The sequence below is a fragment of the Lipophrys pholis genome, assembly GCF_963383615.2.
Source record: "Lipophrys pholis genome assembly, chromosome: 14".
Taxonomy (NCBI): domain Eukaryota; kingdom Metazoa; phylum Chordata; class Actinopteri; order Blenniiformes; family Blenniidae; genus Lipophrys; species Lipophrys pholis.
The window spans coordinates 25,063,578-25,085,006 of record NC_137633.1 but is presented as its reverse complement, the minus strand read 5'-3'; the positions used below and the strand labels follow the sequence as shown (position 1 = coordinate 25,085,006).

Here is a 21,429-nt window from a genome sequence, read left to right as displayed (position 1 = left end):
CACACACACACACACACACACACACACACACACACACTACTAGAGAGCGAAATCAAGAAATCCTCTTTTATTGAAGGTTTTCTGTAGAAAATGAAGCGAATACAGGCATAAACAAATTTTCACAGTATTACAGTTTATTCATATATTTTCTAGTTTAAAAAAAAAAACATTCCTCTTGCTTCCACCAGGGGGGGCGGCGCCCTGACACCCTCTATTGACCAGCCACCACTGAATACGTTGTTCCCTTAAGTTAATAATGCGAGTGAAGAAGATCATTTAATCTGTGGCCACGAGATAGTAACTCGTTCCCTAAGATTAATAACTTGGGGGAACGAAAGGTGAGTCTCGTTCCCTCGTATTATATTTTTTCACCAATGTTGCTTCCATCCCATCATATTTGCTGTTATGGAGCTTTGAGATCAAATGATTATTAGATATTGATGTTTTCTAAACTAAACCACCTGAAATACTGACATGTAGAACTCATCTGGACCCAAAGTGAGAGGATCCAATACTCAGCGGCTCCGAATCATGTCTCATCATGAATTTCTGCTCCTTTCACTTTATTTCTGGACGTGTCTGAATCAAAAGCTTCAACATGGAGGAACGGAGGTGTAGAACGATAGAACGCTGCTCTACAGCCGTTTCCATGGTAACCTAGGTAAACACTCTGATTAAAGTTCTCTTTCACATGAAGCCATTAAAAGGCTCATTTTATGGTTAAAAACTCCAAGTTTTCATTTACAGTAGTTTGTTTAGTAGTTACTGAGGAACCAAAAGTCTGGCTTCATTATAAAGAAGTTCTATGAGCGTCTCATAGCGGAGCGCCCCCTGCTGCCTCCTGCAGACCTCAGCCTGCGGTCATAACGCCGTACAAGACCTGGAAGTGAAGTGAGTTACAATGACGTCACCATGAAAAACCTGAAAACAACTGATTCTAGATTCTAGATCCACCAGCTGACTGACAGGAGGAGCTCTGCAGCTCAACACTTCAATTAGAACCACGGCTCCACCATCGCCTTGAAATGATCTCCTTCCCTCGTATCAATAACTCCAGGGAACAACTTATATCGTTCCTTCGTATCATTATATTTCCTCTATAACCACTCTGGGGCTCAGTGTTCACTGTAGATTTCAGAAAGCGGGTTCAACCTCTCTTCCTCCTCGTCGGTACTGATAACTCCTGATGACGTGTCAGATCCCTGGCTCTGCTCTGGCCCCACTCTGGCTCCCCTCTGGCCTTGCTCTGGCCCCGCTCTGGCTCCACTCTGGCCGAGCAACGAAGTGGGGCCAGCTAAGCACCAGTTTCGCCCCTGATAGGCCGGAGCTTTGGTGGTGGAAAGACAAAGAACTGGTGCTGAATCTGGCCCTGGACCAGAACTAGAACCTGTTTTTTTCTGGTGGAAAAGCCTCCGCAGAGACCAAAAACCTTATAGGTTAGTTAGTTAGTTCGTTTGTTAGTTAGTTAGTTAGTTAGTTAGTCCTGAATCTGGTGCCTAAATTATTTGCATACTGCTGTATATGTTAGGATTGGGCAGTGTCTACTTTTCATTATTTACTTTTTCTGTAGGAGAATTTCTCCAATTAATCACAATGAAGGTAAAAAAACTGCAAGCATGGTTTTTTTAAGAAATTCAAAATCAACCATTATTTGAAAAACTCCCTTAAAATGTTTATTTTTAAATCACAAAAAATAAATCTATATCTATCAACGTGGTTAAAATAAAGATGCTTAACATTTGTTGCTTCTTTATTTTGTGTAAGTTGCACTGAAAAATAAACAAGCGAGATAGTGCTATTCTAATTTTTTTTAAAAAGAAAAGAAAAGAAATATATGTTCAGATTTTGAAAAATAAATAAATTCTAAAAGCAGTTTATCAAGTAAATTATGGCAACACTTTGCACTGACATTCATCATGCATAATAAAGACAATATAAATACCCTCATACTATGTTGTGCAGTTGTGACATTTACATCCAATTAAAATTTGTAGACAAAAGCGTCACTTATTTATGTAAAAAAAAAAGCCTGAATTTGACTCTAAAGATGTCTTTCTAAATTACACATTCCTTGTATTATATCTGTGCACATCACATTATTATTATTATTATTATTATTATTATTATTATTATTATTATTATTATTATTATTATTATTATAGATACATCTCAAAGAGTGAACTCAATGGTTCATTTGGATTTCCTAAAACATGAATGCAGGTTGTTACCGTGCACTGCAGGTTGTTGTCACTATATTCTTGCGTAGTGCAGGTTATGCCGGTGAGCGTGAGACAAGCAGCCGTCCTATCCCCATCCAGACAATGAAAAATAACTCAAAAGGTGAAATGAAGAGCAAAGTCTTGAGAAAATGTGTATCCATTTCAAATGAGCCTGCCCAAAGCCAACATGCTGTATATACACAGAGAGCGTCACGTCCGGGCCGCAGGGCCGCCGCACAAGCTTCTTCTCATCTCAACATGTAATATTCCTCACTACAACTCAAAACCTCTGCAGTCTTTTTCTTTCCGTCTTTCTTTTCTATCTTTTGACATTGTGTCATGACATGTGATTCCTTCTCTTTGATTATTTGTACGGGTTCCGTTTTGTTAGGAGTATATTGTAAAGATGGAGAATTTAATAATAAAAGTGAATATATTCTTATGACGTTGTGTTGACGTGGATTTAATGAGTCAGAGGAGAGCACGGGGCACCTTCACACTGCGGGGCGGATCTTTTGGCTTACATGGTCGAACCTCACGCACGCCATGCCATGCAGACGTCTTTCACTTTACGAAGCCCAAAGGTGACCCCCAGTGTATAATATGGAAACTGCAGGAAGCCGCCGACACACTGCTGCAGCTGCAGATCGACAAATCACATTCACCTGTGCGTGCTTGTGTGCAGGTTGTTTGGATTTTCTCTGGTAGTAGAGGAAACACTTAAAGCTGCGGCATCTGAATATCTCATGTTCTGCAGCTGAAAGCCCCTGATCCTAAATCCTCTTTGTAAGACGAGGCTCTGGCATTACTCACACAGGTTGTGTGCGTGCGTGCATGCGTGTGTGCGCGTGCGTGCGCGTCAAGATTTTCACAAACCCCCCATTCTGTGGTTTTATTATCAATCAATCAATCAATCAATCAACTTTATTGATATATCACTTTTTATCCAATAAATGTAATACACAGTGCTTAACATGATTTAAAAACAATGAAAAGACAGATTCAAATAAGGAAAAATGAGCACACACACGTAGACATGCTTGGTGGTATGAAGACATGACAGGTACTGAGCACTGAGGACTAAGGTGAGGAAAGGGACACATTTGAGGGCCGTCCACACTGGTGAGTGGCGCAGCCTCTAACCACAGGGGGCACTGCCTCACAGATCCCCCAGCCCAGGCACTGACCCATAGATCCCCCCAGCCCAGGCACTGACTCATGGTTGATTTAATAGAGGTTTAGTCCAACTACAATGGCTGAAGGAGAATTAAAGAGATTTGATTGCAGATTTATTGTCAAAACAATTTTCAAGACGGACTTTTCCTGGAGGTCATTGAACGCACCGCACCGCTCGAGCGGCGGTCCGGTACAATTGACCTGCACTCACTACATCAGGAGTGTCAAACTCATTTCCACCGAGGGCCACATCAGCATCATGGCTGCTGCCCTCAAAGGGCCAAATGTAACTGTAAGACAGTATAAATGTAACTAAATGTAAACAAATATAATGTAAAATAAATGAAACTACTCAATTTGAAATAACTCTGACTTTATTACTTACTCATATTACAAATATTACATATGCATTTGCATCGATATAAAATATTTATTAACTCGTTGCTCTGTTCAGTCTAACCTTGTCATACTTACCTCCGTACTTGGTGTCAAAATGTGGATGTATATTTTACTCTTTGACAACCGACACGCCTCAGAACACTAAAGACAAACAGTTTTTTCTCCTTGAACCACAAACATGTCTTCTCCTTCCCATCGTTCATCTAACATCCTTTCATCTGCATCAATTCTTCTCTTCCTGGACATTTTGGATTGTTTATATTTCTCAATTCTACTTGTTGAAAACTGCGTTAATGTTTATACACTGCAATCTTCACGGGTAATAAAATATAATAAATATTTGTTTATTTATTTATTTATTCATTCATTCATTTGATCGGGACAAATTGCACTAATGAACAATCATATATAAATTGTAAAACTCCCAGATTGTAGCAAAACTACAAATTGACATCTTTAGCATTATAAAAACAATAGAATCAGCATGCATTGTGGGAAATGTAGTTTTAAAAAGATGTGACTTGCTGGAAGAAACAAAGCTCACGACTTGATAAAATGATATTCTGCAGTCGGTGCAAAAGTTCAGAAACAACAGTCAATTAAAGTTTTTTAAGCTTTTATTTTCTCTATTCTTAACACCGCTCCGCCCCGGGCGTGCGTTGTGGCAGGAAGGAGCAGTCGCCCCATCCCCCTCCCCCTCCCCCTCCCAACCCGCCGCGCGGTGCACCTCGTTGGGCCCCCGTCCCTCCGTGACCGTGCCTCAATACACCGCGTGTGTGTGTGTGTGTGTGTGTGTGTGTGGGTGGGGGTGGGGGTGTTCATCGCCACGTGCGGTTCCTCACGGGGGATTGTCCCCCGTCAGGTGGAACTCGGGTCGGTGCGGGGAACATCTTAATCTGTATATGCGCAAGTGCAGAACTACTTCAGTCTTCATCATAAACAGTCTTCATCATAAACAGTCTTCATTATGAACAGTCTTCATCATAAGCAGTCATCGTCATAAACATTCTTCGTCATAAACAGTCTTCGTCATAAACTGTCGTCGTCACAAACAGTCATTGTCAGCAATAGTCTTCATCATAAACAGTCTTCATCATAAACAGTCTTCGTCATAAACATTCTTCGTCATAAACAGTCTTCATCATAAACAGTCTTCATCATAAACATTCTTCGTCATAAACAGTCTTCGTCATAAACAGTCATTGTCAGCAATAGTCTTCATCATAAACAGTCTTCATCATAAACAGTCTTCGTCATAAACATTCTTCGTCATAAACAGTCTTCATCATAAACAGTCTTCATCATAAACAGTCTTCATCATAAACATTCTTCGTCATAAACAGTCTTCGTCATAAACAGTCATTGTCAGCAATAGTCTTCATCATAAACAGTCTTCATCATAAACAGTCTTCGTCATAAACAGTCTTCGTCATAAACAGTCATTGTCAGCAATAGTCTTCATCATAAACAGTCTTCATCATAAACAGTCTTCGTCATAAACATTCTTCGTCATAAACAGTCTTCATCATAAACAGTCTTCATCATAAACATTCTTCATCATAAACAGTCTTCGTCATAAACAGTCTTCATCATAAACAGTCTTCGTCATAAACAGTCATTGTCAGCAATAGTCTTCATCATAAACAGTCTTCATCATAAACAGTCTTCGTCATAAACAGTCTTCATCATAAACATTCTTCGTCATAAACAGTCTTCGTCATAAACAGTCATTGTCAGCAATAGTCTTCGTCATAAACAGTCTTCATCATAAACAGTCTTCATCATAAACAGTCTTTGTCATAAACAGTCTTCGTCATAAACAGTCTTCATCATAAACAGTCTTCATCATAAACAGTCTTCGTCATAAACAGTCTTCATCATAAAAAGCCATCATGTTCAGCCTGCTGGAAGAATCCAGAGCATCTGCAGACTGGTGACATGACGGCACAAACTGCTGCTCCACTGTGGCTCAACCAGGAGAAAATATAAAAAGGGAGAATGTGGAAAAGTCCTCTGTGTCTCCTCGGCTGTCTTTATTCTAACTGAGATTATTAACAGAAGAAAGAGAAGAACATTCACCTGCAGTTTCTCACTGCCGCGACGGTGACTGATCGTTCAGCATTACAGCAAATGATAGAGACCAAACGAAAAGGGCAACGAATAGAAAATAAATAACTCCTAAATATAACTTGTACACCATGGTATCGGCAGCTAAGATCGTCAATACCTTAATGCTATAGCTCTGCAGCGTTCACAGTTTGGGAGCTATTAGCAGGCCGTGGCACAGAGACGTTCGCTGTGGCGGCTGTTCCAGCTCCACCGGGTTCCAGAGACTCTGATAGCTGGCTGTGGCCACCAGCTCTCTCTGCTTGTGAGGTGCAGGCTCCCTTTAAACTGCAGCTTCAGCACTGTGGCGAAGCGACATCTGTCCACTCCGGAGGCAGAGCCATCCATTTTCTCAGGTATTTTTAGCCGGCAACAACAGCTCCTGTCACAACGGGAGGGAAGAAGTCATACAGTACGTGTCACCAGCAAAGAACATCTGCTCCGATTCACATGGAAAACGTATGAAGGAGGGTGAGGGGACAGAGCACGTCACTTAGGAGACGGACTGGCGTGGATGCAGAACAACAACTGACAATTCCAAGGAAGATGTCAGAATTGAATGGGGATCTTAATAAGATGAAATAAAATGAAATATTACTAGTATCCAGGTTGGATGGAGAGCTGGGCTGCAGGGTGCCTTCAGGTCAGGTTCCCGATGACAGACACAGCAAGAACATGCAAACCAGACAGTAAAATAACACAAACCAGAGCCTTGCTGCTGTGACAGACTCAGTGGAAGTAAACTTTTATTGAGTTAAGCAGGATTTTATTGTTCTGACCTGCATGTTTAATAGTTTGATTTTATCCTGTTTATACAGTGCTTTTATTTTTGAAGTGATGGCTTTCATAATTGTACTTCCTGCCAGGTAATTATTGTTGTGTAATCAACCTGCACCTGCAGGGGCAACTCAGCAGGAGAGAAGGCGGTGGCAGAGGGAACAGAGGGTCAGGAGGAACTAGCGGAGGACGGTGAGTGAAGGAGCAGAGGGCCCGGCACCGGCTGAGGGCCCACCAGAAGGGGCATGGGGGTTGGAGGGCGCGGCTTGGCTGGGGGGGCTGTGGATGGAGCATGGAGTGGAAGAACCAGAGGACAGCAGGAGACCGGGAGGAGCAACCTGGAGGAGAAGAGGGTCGACGGAGAGCGACACCGGGCCGTGACGACGCCAGCGGGGTGCGGGGAGCCGAGGAAGTCCAGAGTGCTGCGATGCTCCGGTGTGGCAGCGGCGGTGAGGAGCTCTGCCTCAGCACCAACTACTGTAGGAGCACCTGGCACCAAGAGAACTTCAGGGTAGAGCTTCGTGTGTGTCGGCCCCCCCTACTGCCGCTGTGTCTGGGTCTGCAGGGGGTGGTGATGGGAGCGGGCTTGGGTATGGCTGTGAGGATAGCCATAGCACCACCAAGAAATGTGATTTTTCTTTTCAAAGTGGTTTGATTAGATTTTTTTTGATGTGTGAAGATTATAATTTGTTGCCTGGTTAATTAATAAATACACCAATAAAACATGGATCTATGTGGGGTTTTTTTTAACTTAAAATCAGTGTGATTTGATTCAGCCAATCGCTGCAGTGAAGCATTAACCTTTGAACTTACTACTTCCTGTTGTTGAGAACATTTTTTCCTGGAGACTGGTAACTTACTTATACTAATGAAACATGGAGCGCTTTAAGCCCAAAAAAAAAAAAGGTGAGTAAATCATTGATGCCTTCGCTCTAAACCACAACAACCGACATGTCGTATTATTATGACGTCTCATGGTGAGGAAGGATTATTGTCTATTTGGTGGTTTAGATCTGAACTCTACTCCTGGTTATTTCTATGCAGTGGGTATTAATCTGTCATTAGATCAGTGAAGTGAATATGTTTCTCTCAGTGGAGGTTGTGGTGACTGGCAGCAGGAGGTGGTGTCGTTGTGTTTGAGGCCCAAATGAAAAGCTGCAGTGTGTTTTGCTTCCTGCTGCTGTCGAGGCTCCATCAGTGACCTTCTGCCGTTAAAGTTTACATTCAGTGAGTTGAAGTGGCGGCTGGTGAACCTGTAAATCTGGTTCACTTTGGATAAATATCTGGAGTCTCGTGTCGCATAATATTGTTTTAGACAGTGGAGCTTTTCCATTATGTGTGCGACTGTTACGTGCGTGCATATTGTCTGCGTTACAGTAGAAAATAAACGAGAGATCCCTAAATTCCCGAGAAGCGTCAATGAAAGCTCGAGCTCCCCCAAAGTGCCCGCAAAGAAAAACATCTGCCACTAACCGGGTTTCAAGAGTCCATCCAGCAACTGCAGTGCAGCACACAGCCAGCAGGGGGCACTGCTGTATCACTGGGATGTCAAACATACTTCCTGAGGGTCAAAAGCGGCCCACAGTTTGAAGAAATGAAATGACCGACTGTCTTTTATCATTATACAGACACTTTTGCTGAATTCTTTATCAGTGATGTATAGTGTAGTGTTTAAATGAGAATCATATTGTGTGTGTGTGTGTGTGTGTGTGTGTGTGTGTGTGTGTGTGTGTGTGTGTGTGTGTGTGTGTGTGTGTGTGTGTGTGTGTGTGTGTGTGTGTTTTGGGGAGGGGCGGTGAAATAACTCGGTTACACATGCTTTGCGTGTAATTATCAAATCTGGTCGATGCGTAATTGAAGAAATAAACAATTCTCCATTGAGACTTAACTTGAAAAGGGCAAATTGGATAGAACTTTAAAAAAAAAATGAATATGAAATTATCAATGATAGAGTGTGAGAAAGAGTTAGACAAGTGGAATGGTTCATTAAATGAGGTAGTATGGTCAGCTGCTTCTAAAACTATCCTGATAAAGAAGACTCCCAAAAGAGGAACAATGGTCTCATGGTGGAATGAGGAATGTCATTTTGCAGTCCGAGCCAGAAACAGAGCATATAAAAAGTTAAAAAGGTGTGCACTGGAGACTTACACTATTGGATATAAGAGACTCAGAGCGACAGCGAGACGTGTAATAAAAGAAGCAAAGAAAAATATTTGAGAAGATTTCTGTAGTACATTAGGACCTGAGACACCAATAAAAACGATGCGGAATCTAGTTCATAGAATGACAAGAGTATTTAAACAATCTGCAATTCCTGTTCTCTACTGCAACGGTGTTGAGGCTACAGATAGTCAAGGAAAAGCAAATATGTTGGTGAAAGACCCGAAGCAATATACGTCAGGAAACTACAAGATAACTGGGATAATACTGATGCTTTCAATGGGAGAGTGAGTGGTTGGTGGTGGTCGGAGGGTGAGAGAGTGAGTGGTTGGTGGTGATCAGAGGGTGAGAGAGTGAGAGACTGAGTGGTTGGTGGTGGTCAGAGGGTGAGAGAGTGAGTGGCTGTTGGTGGTCAGAGAGTGAGAGAGTGAGTGGCTGGTGGTGGTCAGAGGGTGAGAGAGTGAGTGGCTGTTGGTGGTCAGAGAGTGAGAGAGTGAGTGGCTGGTGGTGGTCAGAGAGTGAGAGAGTGAGTGGTTGGTGGTGGTTAGAGGGTGAATGAGTGAGTGGCTGGTGGTGGTCAGAGAGTGAGTGGTTGGTGGTGGTCAGAGGGTGAATGAGTGACAGACTGAGTGGTTGTGGTGGTCAGAGGGTGAGAGAGTGAATGGTTGGTGGTGGTGGTCAGACGGTGAATGAGTGACAGACTGAGTGGTTGGTGGTGGTCAGAGGGTGAGAGAGTGAGAGACTGAGTGGTTGGTGGTGGTCAGAGGGTGAATGTAGTGAGTGGTTGGTGGTGGTCAGAGGGTGAGAGGGTGAGAGAGTGAGAGAGTGAGTGGTTGGTGGTGGTCAGAGGGTGAATGAGTGAGAGAGTGAGTGGTTGTGGTGGTCAGAGGGTGAGAGAGTGAGTGGTTGGTGGTGGTCAGAGGGTGAATGTAGTGAGAGTGTGAGTGGTTGGTGGTGGTCAGAGGGTGAGAGAGTGAGTGGTTGGTGGTGGTCTGAGGGTGAATGTAGTGAGAGAGTGAGTGGTTGGTGGTGGTCAGAGGGAGAATGTAGTGAGAGACTGAGTGGTTGGTGGTGGTCAGGGGGTGAGAGAGTGAGTGGTTGGTGGCGGTCAGACGGTGAGAGAGTGAGAGTGAGAGTGAGTGGTTGGTGGCGGTCAGACGGTGAGAGAGTGAGAGTGAGTGGTTGGTGGTGGGCAGAGGGTGAGAGAGTGAGAGTGAGTGGTTGGTGGTGGGCAGAGGGTGAGAGAGTGAGTGGTTGGTGGTGGGCAGAGGGTGAGAGAGTGAGAGTGAGTGGTTGGTGGCGGTCAGACGGTGAGAGAGTGAGAATGAGTGGTTGGTGGTGGGCAGAGGGTGAGAGAGTGAGAGTGAGTGGTTGGTGGTGGTCAGAGGGAGAATGTAGTGAGAGACTGAGTGGTTGGTGGTGGTCAGGGGGTGAGAGAGTGAGTGGTTGGTGGTGGTCAGGGGGTGAGAGAGTGAGTGGTTGGTGGCGGTCAGACGGCGAGAGAGTGAGAGTGAGTGGTTGCTGGTGGGCAGAGGGTGAGAGAGTGAGAGTGAGTGGTTGGTGGTGGGCAGAGGGTGAGAGAGTGAGAGTGAGTGGTTGGTGGCGGTCAGACGGTGAGAGAGTGAGAATGAGTGGTTGGTGGTGGTCAGAGGGTGAATGTAGTGAGAGTGTGAGTGGTTGGTGGTGGTCAGAGGGTGAGACAGTGAGTGGTTGGTGGTGGTCAGAGGGTGAGACAGTGAGTGGTTGGTGGTGGTCAGAGGGCCAATGGTGCAGATTAGCAGCCTTTCCTCCGTCAGTCTGCTCCAGAGCAGCTTGGCTACAGACGTAGTTCACCACCACCCAGTATGGAGTGAATGAATGATGTAATGTAAAGTGTCTTTGAGTGTCCAGGAAAGCGTTATTTAAAACCTCTGCTTTTGTTGGGCCTGGCCTCCGTGCTCACCCCCACCGGACAAAGGGGGAGGAAGGATGACCACGTTTCTTTGTTCTCAAAGAACACTGGGAAAATTCCCCATTGGTCACGTGACCCGAACCAGGGGGTCCCCGCAACCCCTGCACAAAGCTGCAGCAGCCTGTTTGTGTACGCGGGTGAGCGACGACGTTCACGCGCACCATCGCAGTAAGAACTCTGGTTCCCCACCGCAGACACCAGAGAACCAAGTGAGCTTCCAGAAGCTACTTCAATCTCTGTGTGGAGGAACCAGGGTTCAGAACCGAACCTCACCAGAACCGAACCTCACCAGAACTCTCTGTCCTTGTCTTCTCTCTGGCCGCTAAGCAACCGCCGTGTCCCCAGAGAGAGCGAGTCAAACGCCTCTAGTGGTCACGTGGGTCATCGCAATTCCTCTTGACGTCCACCTGGTGGACGCAGCAAGTCATTGCGCTCCCTCTCTGCGCACCGCCGCACGCCCCGAGTGGTCGTCACGGTCACCACACTGAATCCGACGCCTGCCTCACTCTGGTGGACGTTCGAGGTCATTACACCCATTCGCCCTCATCACTCCAGACCCCACACGCAACACACACACACACACACACACACACACACACACACACACACACACACACACACACACACACACACACACACACTCACACACACTCTTTGTACATAGTGTTGCTGTTTAATAGATTAGATCTCCATGTTAGATGTCGTTTGCTACTTGAATGTGTTGATTTATGAGATGATTTCCGAATTATTTATGAATTAATACATTTTTATTAATAAACGCCTGTTAGCTGAATTGAACGATTCTTGGTGATTATTGTGTATTTATTGTTGACAATTCACTGGTTTGTAACAGTCTGTCCTCGGATCTCACACCTTCCCTTTTATTTAAGATTGTTATATTTTTTCACAGAAATATTAACTAACTTAAATAAACTTTTTACAAACAAGACTCTGATATTTTGGTAATTAGCTATTTCCAGTTTTTCTGGTGGTGCCCCACTTTATTATTAATAGATAAATAACAAATTTATTCAAATTAATAAATTATTTTTGATAATTTATTAACTTTTAAGTAATTACTCAATTATTTTAGGAGTTTTAATGAGTAAATGACAATTGACTTACATTAATGATTTGGCCTAAACACACCAGACATCTACATTCACGCCTTCTGGCACTGCACACCGGTTCAAAAGTTGTGGAACGAGGTCACCAAATCGGCCTCCTCCCTATTGGGCTGCCACATTCCCACGTCCCCCTCACTCTGCCACACGTCAATAACAAACCTGAAGAAACCAAAAAAAACAAAGTACTCCTCACCGCCCTGACTATCGCCAAGAAAACCGTAGTCGTCAACGGGAAATCTAAGAAAAATACAAGCATCACACACTGGGAACACTTACTCATGGAACACGTCTCACTGGAACGCTCACCCACTACCACTCAGAACTCAACAGTCGAGCCTCTTTCAGTTTGGTCCCCCCCTCTCAGCTTTCTACAAACATGAAATCACAACTCTGTAGCTTCCTGAGATCCCCCCACCCCCCACCCCACCCACACCCCCCACCCCTCAAACCAGAAACTGATTTACATAATATTCAATTAACTCATTTAGTACTCTGTCTATTTATTTTTCACCTCCATGCTTATTACACAATTATTACGATATGATTTATATTCATGCTACAATTGTCCTATTTTAGATGTAATATTTCTACAGCTTAGTTTCTTTTTTTAAATATATATATATATATATACCTTCAGACCACTTTTTACATCTTGTATATAAAACATATCTTTGTATTATTTTTATCATATTGTTAGTTATTACTATTATAGTTTGTATTCCGTTATTGTATTAGTGCAATTTGTGCACATTGCTCAACCTGGATAACTGGGCTAAAATGAAAAAAAAAAAACGTTGGACTACTTCCATTGGATTGGATTGGACCAGAAAATATGAACGACTGACAAAAAGAATGTGAATAACAAACTGTAGAGGGCAGCAATATGCCATTGTAGCGGCTGGACTGCCTAACCCAAGAAGAAGAAGAAAGTTCAGATGAGGATCAGGAGCAGAAAGGTCAACATCTTTTATTCTGTGCAACCTTCCGTGAAGTGTAAGAAGTGGAGGAGTACGTTGGTGCGGAGTGATGATGTCATTTTAACCAGGCTGAGAATGGGGCATTGCTGTCTGGTAAGTAGTTTAAAGGTGAGAGGCAAACATCTGAATGGTTTTTGTGAGTGTGGGGAATCGGAGATGGTAATTCGTGTGTTATTTCGATGCAAGATATACTCTTTGTCACGGGCAGAAGCTGTTTGAAGATCTGTCTGATCTGGGTCTGGAGATGTTTTCCTTTTAAACGGTGTTAGAGTTTGGGGGTCATTCTGACTCTCTTGGGAAGGCAGTGTTACAATTCCTCCACTCCTCAGGAGTCGTGTGAGAGGATTTGAGCCGGTGGAGTGATGTCTTGTTTAGACGGTGGAGGGCAGCGTTATGCGACACGGCGTACAGCCCGCCGCAAATTAAGAAGCAGAAGAAGAAGAAGAAGAAGAAGCAGAAGAAGAAGAAGAAAGTTCATGCGCATGCGCTTCTGGCACCCATGGCTGTATGTTGGCGGTGAACCCCTGGTTAGCGGCGTAGCCCTGGTTATTAGTAGGTTTGCGGTGTAGCCCTGGTTAGCAGTAGGTTGGCGGTGTAGCCCTGGTTAGCTGTAGGTTAACGGTGTAGCCCTGGTTAGCGGCGTTGCCCCAGTTTGCCCTGGTTAGCGGCGTAGCCCTGGTTAGTTGCCGGTTAGCGGTAGCTTTGCTAACACAGTCGGGGTTTTAATGGGAGGACCGTGCTGTTGGTAGTTGGACACTTGAGGGTGACGACGCGTCGCCGAGGGAGCGGACTCATGGCGGCTAACGAGGACCAGGAGGTTTGAATGACACCTGGGGCTTTTCTGGCTTATATAGTGTTTCGGATTTCCTGGTATCCCAGATAACAGGTGGCCCAATTCCGATGACACCTGGGGCTTTTCTGGCTTATATAGTGTTTCGGATTTCCTGGTATCCCAGATAACAGGTGGCCCAATTCCGGTGACATCTGGCGTGACTGCTCGCAACAACAGATGTTATAAACAGTAGAAATCCCGATTTCCTGCCAAAGTTGATTGTGGAGTATCTTACAAAGAAAAATCCAACACTAACTACATATGAGCCCACTCTACGTGACTGGTCTAGTCCCAGTCTGCGTTTAACTTCGATTTGTTCTGTGTGGAACTTTGACATAAAATCAATAAAGTATTTCAATTATGTGTGCAGTAATGTTGAAGTAAATGTTCGGTTTGCTTTTAGTCAGAATGGTGTGACAAAATCACTTAAGATGTTTGTTAATATTTTAGCTGCTTCTTTTTCCCACATGCAGCCTCTCAGCCCGGCTTCATTTTGCATGGATACTAGAAAATCCGAAACACCTCTGGGAGCCCTGCTTCTCATAAATCGACTGTAACTTACTTCAAACTCAGATAATGATGTTTCTGCCACTGGTCTTCTTGCTGATGACTTGTAAAACCCATTATTGTTACTAATTATACTTTATAGAAAATCCTCACACATGATTTTAAACTTGTGTTTTACGAGAAATAAATGTTCTATATTATAGCTGTTAAAACAACACCAAGGCAAACAGTAGTTCTTTCTGGTTATTTGTCGACAGTGTGATGAGCTGAACTCAAAAGAGTTCAGCTCATCACACTGTTATTGTTGTTGAGATGATAAATGTACTTATGGAAATGTACTGACCGTGCTACATTTGAGTCTAAATGAAATAGTTAACTCCCTGTAAGCCTGACGCATTGTTCGGATTCAGAGTCACTCAGAGTTCTAACATCTGCTTGGCAGGATAATTCACCTGCTCCAGCTGTTCCCTCTCACTGATGTACTGCGTCAGCATCATGGGAACTTTGTTCTGCATCTTTTATTATTTAGATCACTCTCAAATTGGAATAATTACCTCTTCTGCACACAATTAATCAGCCTTCCACATCATCACTTTCTTATAACTTTAAAGACTCGTCCCATTTTCTTCTAACCTTTTTGTGTTGTCCTGTTAACAGTGGTACTTGTTTCTCGTGAAAATGAAAATGTCCCATTAAACCCGAATTGATTAATTTTTATGTCACATTGAACATTATTCTTTTTACATCTAACTTGTACCAATCAACGCTGCTTTTTGTTTTTAATCTACAATCACATCAGGACACTGAGCTGATAAAATGATTTTGAAGACGACAGATTGTCTCTGTCATTTCTAAAGTTTGATCAGTTTGACTGTTCAACCAGATCTTCAGCTGTGAGCTCTTCCACCATATCAGTTTCTCTCCACATGTCAAACATTCAGGTTAATCCGCACTAGGCCGCTGTAAAAACCCCAAACCGATTCCTGTGCTTTCCTGTGTTTGGATGTCTTCTGAGGTTTCTGTCAGTCACACTCTGGACTGAATTGTCTTGACGTTTGTTATTCTCAGATGGAGTTAGAAGCTCTGCGGTCCATCTATGAGGGAGACGATTGTTTCAAGGAAATCAGTCCCGTTTCCTTCCAGTTCCGGGTCAGTGGCCACACTGTGCAATACTCGACTCACAGAATGAAGACGAGCAGGTGTAAGATCTCTTCTTGTTGGAATGTCTGCCCAGATAGGAGATCTGGACGACACCAAAGCATTCCTGATAGACATCACATGGCCAGAGACGTACCCAGAGACCGGTCCACAGCTCTCCCTCGACACCTTCTTCAACAACAGGATGTAAGTTTGACATTAAAGACGACATGATGACGGAGACTTCTGAAGCTTTTCTTATGGACTCAGTGTGAGACGATACAGCTTTCTGAAATAACCTAACACTTTACGCACACGGTTTTAGAGAGTCAAGTCACATATGTAATAGTCTATGCATATGGCCTGACGGCCTGACTGCACACACGTTTTACTGATTTACAGTTTTCAGAAAGTAGCACAGCTTTAGTGGCAGATGGGATAAAAATCAGCCGATTGAAACAACCGACGAAAGGCAACATGAATTCACACAGGATGCAACAATTTGCAGTTCTCGTAAAGAAATATTTCATTGTCAATACAACACTGACAGCACTTCATGAAAACTACCACTGGCAGTGCGTTCTGGAAGAGGACTACGACTCTTTAATGCTGTGCTTTGACCAGCAGTCTGATCTTCAGCTGTATCCTGTCAAGACACATTTCCACTGATTCTTGTAAACAAGAGTAGTAAGTCGTAATTAATTTTATTTCAAACCTGCACACATTATAGCTTACACAACATAAACAAGTGCATGGTTTGAAAAGGGGGATAATGAAGCAAACGCTTATCCATTTAGTAGGTCTCTTATTGTGCAGCCAGGTCGTTGTGTGTCTTTCAGCACCACAGGGGTGGAAAACAGCGAGCAGAAAAAAAAAGAGAGGAGGGAGGGAGGGAGAGGCGCTCTGTACGAGCGTAATTTAGTTTTGTTTTCAATTGTTTTGCATGTAGTCCTCATACAGGTCATTTGGGATGTAAATAACGAAACATATGAGGCCCACACGGCTTAAAAGTGCACATTTTTCCGTGCAGTTGGTGTTATTACTAACCAAGGCCTGGCGCGAGGATGCCAGAGGTTCATTTTGAAATTTGTGTAGCCTATGGTTGATTTACTGCACTCTGGTTGCAGAAACCTTTTTATCTATCATTTATATGTGGTTATTTGATGCAGATATGAAGCTCTGGGTGTGTTGTCTTTTGCATGTGTTATGATTTTGCGGGTTTGCACTTTGTCAATCTGATCTGGCAACACTGACCCTGGTTCAGGTAAGGGGAGGGGTACAGACCCTGGTTTAGGAAGGGGGGGAAAGGTTCAGACCTGAATATCTCTTGTTTTTCAATGGCAGCTCTGCAGACACCAAGCAGGCCATCCGGTCCAAGCTGGAGGAGCAGGTGGAGGTCAACCTGGGCACTGCTATGATGTACACCCTGTTCGAGTGGGCCAAAGAGAACCAGGAGGCGCTCATGGAGGATCACAAGCCTATGGTGACCACTGTGGTGAGCACATAAGACCTTCTGCCTCTCTTCTGGTGTTGCTGTGTGACTGCGGCTTTGACTTTAGGGATGCACTGATCCCTGTTTTTTCACTTCCGATCCCGAAACCTGAACGTGGATATCTGCCGATACCGATACTATTCCGATACCGGAGCTGTTTGCATTACCATTATCATTATAATTATTGTTGATTTTATCTGAGGCTGTAATAAACTCCTCTCTACAGGCAAGTATAAAATGTACGACTGTATGCATGTATTCTCTCAAAATGAAAAGAAAGAAAGAAAGAATTAAAAGACAACTTGAGGTTAGTATCAGGACAGTAAAGGAAGCAGTACAAAGTATTTTTGTTCCATGTGGACAATGTGGGGGTCTGCGTGACGTCATCATCTCATAATAAACTAGTTCTATCTTTAAAAGCTCAGAATGGCTTTATTAATCCCCGGGGAAATTCTTTAGCACGGCAGCAGCAACACAATGTTTCCAGCTCTAACGCAGCTCCAACCAATTGGGACTATTTTCAGGGAGTTTAGCGTGGAGTAGGACGCAGCTCCACGGAGGTGTGAATCGCCTGCTGACAGCCTGGAGGAGCTGCTGTTCATTGTTTTGATGTCAGTGCTGTTCTCCTCCGAGAGCTGGAGTTTGAAAACGCTGACGTCTGGCTGCAGAGCGCCGCCTCGCTGGACTACGGCTTTGCTAACATCCACGTTGCTGCGTTGCTTTGCTAACATCCACGTTGCTGTGTTGCTTTGTGGTGTTTTGAGTGTCAAATCCGTCCAAACAGCAACATGTTGTCATGGAAAGTTGGATAGCACAGTGCTACTTCCCTAGCCTGCTCGCTGGCTGCAAACTGTGGAATGGATTTCCTGACTCATTCCTCCTGGTCTCATTGAGACCCGCCTCCCTTCAGGAAATCCAATCCACAGTTTGCAGCCAGCGAGCAGAGCAGCAGCAGGGAAACACTGTGGAGTCGTTTCAGCAACAGTGAAGCAGACGAGGCTTCATGGATCAGAAACCTCCACAGGTTGGATCGGAAATTTGGGATCCATGAATTACGTTGATATCAGAACCCGATACCAATACAGGATCGGATCGGCCCCATCCCTATTTGACTTGTGCCGATACAGTGAGAAGTTCCATGTCAGCCTGTTGGACAGAAGTGATGTACTTGTTGTTCCAGACGCTGACTCCCAGCAGTGAAGTGAAGGTGCCCGTCTCAGCAGCAAAGAAGAAGGAGAAGAAGCTGCAGCTCACCAAGGCTCAGAAGAAAAGGATGATCAGCAGAACAGGTGAGGTTCCTTCAGTAGAACAGGTTAGATTCCTGGCCTGTAACTTCCTCCAATGACTGGGGGATCTTGGCTCTGATTTCACTGATTTTATTGACAGAATATTTTAATAAATGATTACACTCAGTGTGAGATGAAACGGGCACTTGTGGAGTGGAAGGAGAGACTATCGCATTTATGGTGTTAAAGAGAACTTTTGAATTTCTTTTGTTAGCAGAAATGAGGTTGGTGAAATATGCTGTTCTTACAACTCTCATCATTTCATTGAGTTCCAGTAATAATTCCGTAACATGCAGCCGGTGAACCTGTAGTTCAGTGGATTTCCATAAACGCTCTGTCCTCCTACTCCGACGCCTGAGACAGAGAATTGACCCTATAATCCGAGGTGAGGATTTTACTGAGGGAAGTTTTTTAGGTTTGAGAGGAACAACTATGTCTAGAACAGAGGAGCTGTGAAAAAGCTCCACCAGGGTTTAACACCATCACAGTCTGACAGGCCATGTTCACCAAATAAAGCAGGACATCTTTCAGTGTCTTCAGTTATGATGTGCCTAGATTGAGGCATGGAGTTACCTGGTTCCATATCCGGAATACAGGAAATTCCAAAAAGGACATATTTATGATCAGTGACCAGTAAATCCTCAAGGCCAATGTTTTCCATAGTGAGTCCATGAGTAAAAACCAAGTCCATGTCCAGCTTTGTGTGTGGGCCCAGAAACATGTTGCCTAAAGTTAAAAGACTCAGTGATCCAGATCCAGAAAGGCAGCGGAAACCTGAGAGGTAACATCATCAATGTGAAAATTAAAATCCCCAATAATTAAAACCTTTTCAAACGTTATAAGTGACGATAAGAACTCAGTAGAATCAGACAGGAAAGGGCCAGAAGGTCGGTAGATTAAAACACAGTAACAAGGGTTAACATGGCCAACTTTTGTTACTGTGAGTTTAAAGGAGGGAAAGTCTCTGTGCTGACTGACCGGCAGTCAAAATGTCTTTTAGAAATCACAGCGAGACCTCCAGCGCGGCCTGAGAGCCTCGGTGTGCTGATGTAGCTGCAGTCTGAGGGGTGGAGTTCATTTAAAGAGGTAAATTCAGAAGACCTCTGCCAAGTTTCAGTGAGGGAGAAGAAGTCCAGGTTTTCCCTCATGAACAGGTCCTGAGGAAGAAAAGTTTTCTTGGTAATGGAACGTGTATTTAGCAGAGCCATTTCTACAGAACGCTCAGTAGGGGGCGCTGCAGCAGGAGCCAGCGGCAGTGTGCGCAGGTGACAGGTGTTCACTCCCTGGTGATACCTGCTCCTGTGTGACTGCTGTGTAGTGACAGTACGACTGATGATCACAGGGATGTAGTGAAGTGTAGGGCCAGTCTGCCCTCCACAGTGAGGAGGGCTGGAGGGTGGGACGCTGTCCTGGGGTGGAGCAGGAGGGGCGGGGGGGTGGAGAGGGAGAGTGTTTAGTGTAGCGTCATGGTTGTGATCCATACCGGACTGCATACTGAATATTAGAGGGAAGCTTTTCACTGCCATGCTGATTTGGGTGAATTCCATCATTCCTGTAGAGTGAGGATCGATCCAGAACAGATTAAAGTTCTCAATAAAAACCTGGTTCAGAGCTCTACATGCGGACTGTAGTCAGGTGTGCAGGGAGAGGACACGACTAAAACGGTGCACTTAAACCCAACCCTGGTTGTTCTGATAACAGGCATGAGCATTTATAAAAACTTGAATGAAACGTGTTTATGATAGTTTGGCTGTTGAACGTTCATATTGTTCTGGTAACTGTTTGTTTTTGCAGATGAGGAAAAGAGAACCTGTTAACTTCCTCAAATGCATTTATGTTTGCCTGATTTAAAAGTAATTAAAATGTAGGGAACGTTTTACTGACCAGAGAAAATCAAAACAATGATACAGCCTGTTTACTCTTCCTAAAAGCTTTTATTTAGTGAGATTCACAACATATTTAATATGTGTATATGTTTTCAATAATACAGCCACGAACTAAACGGCTGGTTTATCTTTTCAAGATAAATAATAATATATAGCTGATGCACCTGTCTTTCAGCCGCCGTCCACAGGGTGGTGTTAAAGCCTCCGTCAGTCAGCTGGTCTCACTAACTCCACCTGTCTTTCAGATAATAAGGGCGAGCTGCCGAGAGGCTGGAATTGGGTGGATGTGATCAAGGTTGGAGCTTTTCGACCTTCTCATACATGATGGTGCTCAAACCACGTTACTAATCACTGTGTTTCTCCTCCACCCGCGGCTGAACCTCCTGCAGCACGTGAGTGAACTCAACACACATGCACACACACACACACACACACACACACACACACACACACACACACACACACACACTCACACACTCACACTCGTACACGTACACACACGATATGTGATGATTGTGTGTGTGTGTGTGTGTGTGTGTGTGTGTGTGTGTGTGTGTGTGTGTGTGTGTGTGTGTGTGTGTGTGTGTGTGTGTGTGTGTGTGTGTGTGTGTGTGTGTGTGTGTGTGTGTGTGTGTGTGTGTGTGTGTGTGTGTGCCCTGCAGCTCAGTAAAACAGGAGGGAGGGATGAAGAGTAGCCTCCAGGCTGCAGAGAGAAGAAGCTGATTGGTTTCAAACCAGCAACCGTTCCTCCAGTGTGTCAGTCGACCTCTCAGCTGGAAACTGAAGATGGTGTACAGAATGAAATAAAACCAGAATTGATGTGTTTCCCTAGTTTCCCGTCTCACTTTGTGCTCCACAGCTTCTCATGTTTTCTCTGGATATAAAACCGTTTCTGCTGTTTTGGCTTTATTGGAATTTAGTCATTGTGCCACTGATGAAACGTCGTCAATACACTTTTACAAAGTGTTGGCTGTTGGCTGCAGAGACTCCACCTCCTTGCATCGACCAGAGACTCCGCCTCCTTGCGTCGACCAGGGTTTCATGAAGGACCAATATGGGAGAAGTTTGATCAACCATGTTCTCACTTGTATGTTTGCAGTACAGTATATTCAGCTGGTTGGTACTTGTACTGCTGTCAGTACACAGGATACATCCAATTCAGCTTTATTTATAAAGCACCGCAGACAACACAGTCATGTCCAGGAGCTTTTAACAGATTAAAACCTGCAGAGGTCAGTGGAGGAGGAGTCTGCAGAACCAGACTCAGGAGAACAAACCTGCAGAACCAGATTAAGAGGAGGAACCTGAAGAACCAGAGGAGGAACGGTCAGCAACAGTAACGCACCATCAGGAACAGTGACACACTGTAAGGAACAGAGACACCGTCAGGATCAGAG

The 21,429-nt window shown here is 44.2% G+C and overlaps 1 protein-coding gene across 2 annotated transcripts; it reads left to right on the top strand.

Annotated features, from left to right (window-relative positions):
- The first annotated feature begins 13,342 nt into the window (after positions 1-13,342).
- rwdd (RWD domain containing 4) lies at positions 13,343-20,865 on the top strand. Of its 2 annotated transcripts, none has more exons than XM_080480691.1 (7): positions 13,343-13,709; positions 15,300-15,380; positions 15,466-15,575; positions 16,713-16,863; positions 18,041-18,149; positions 20,278-20,327; positions 20,695-20,865. In XM_080480691.1, exons 1-7 carry the CDS (start codon positions 13,686-13,688, stop codon positions 20,725-20,727), a joined length of 558 nt encoding a protein of 185 aa, XP_080336817.1. In that variant the 5' UTR covers positions 13,343-13,685; the 3' UTR covers positions 20,728-20,865. The 2 variants fall into 2 exon arrangements, 1 of the variants encoding a protein (XP_080336817.1); XR_013936022.1 differs by having other exon boundaries at positions 13,369-13,709; positions 20,278-20,424; positions 20,695-20,859.
- The last annotated feature ends 564 nt before the right edge of the window (positions 20,866-21,429 follow it).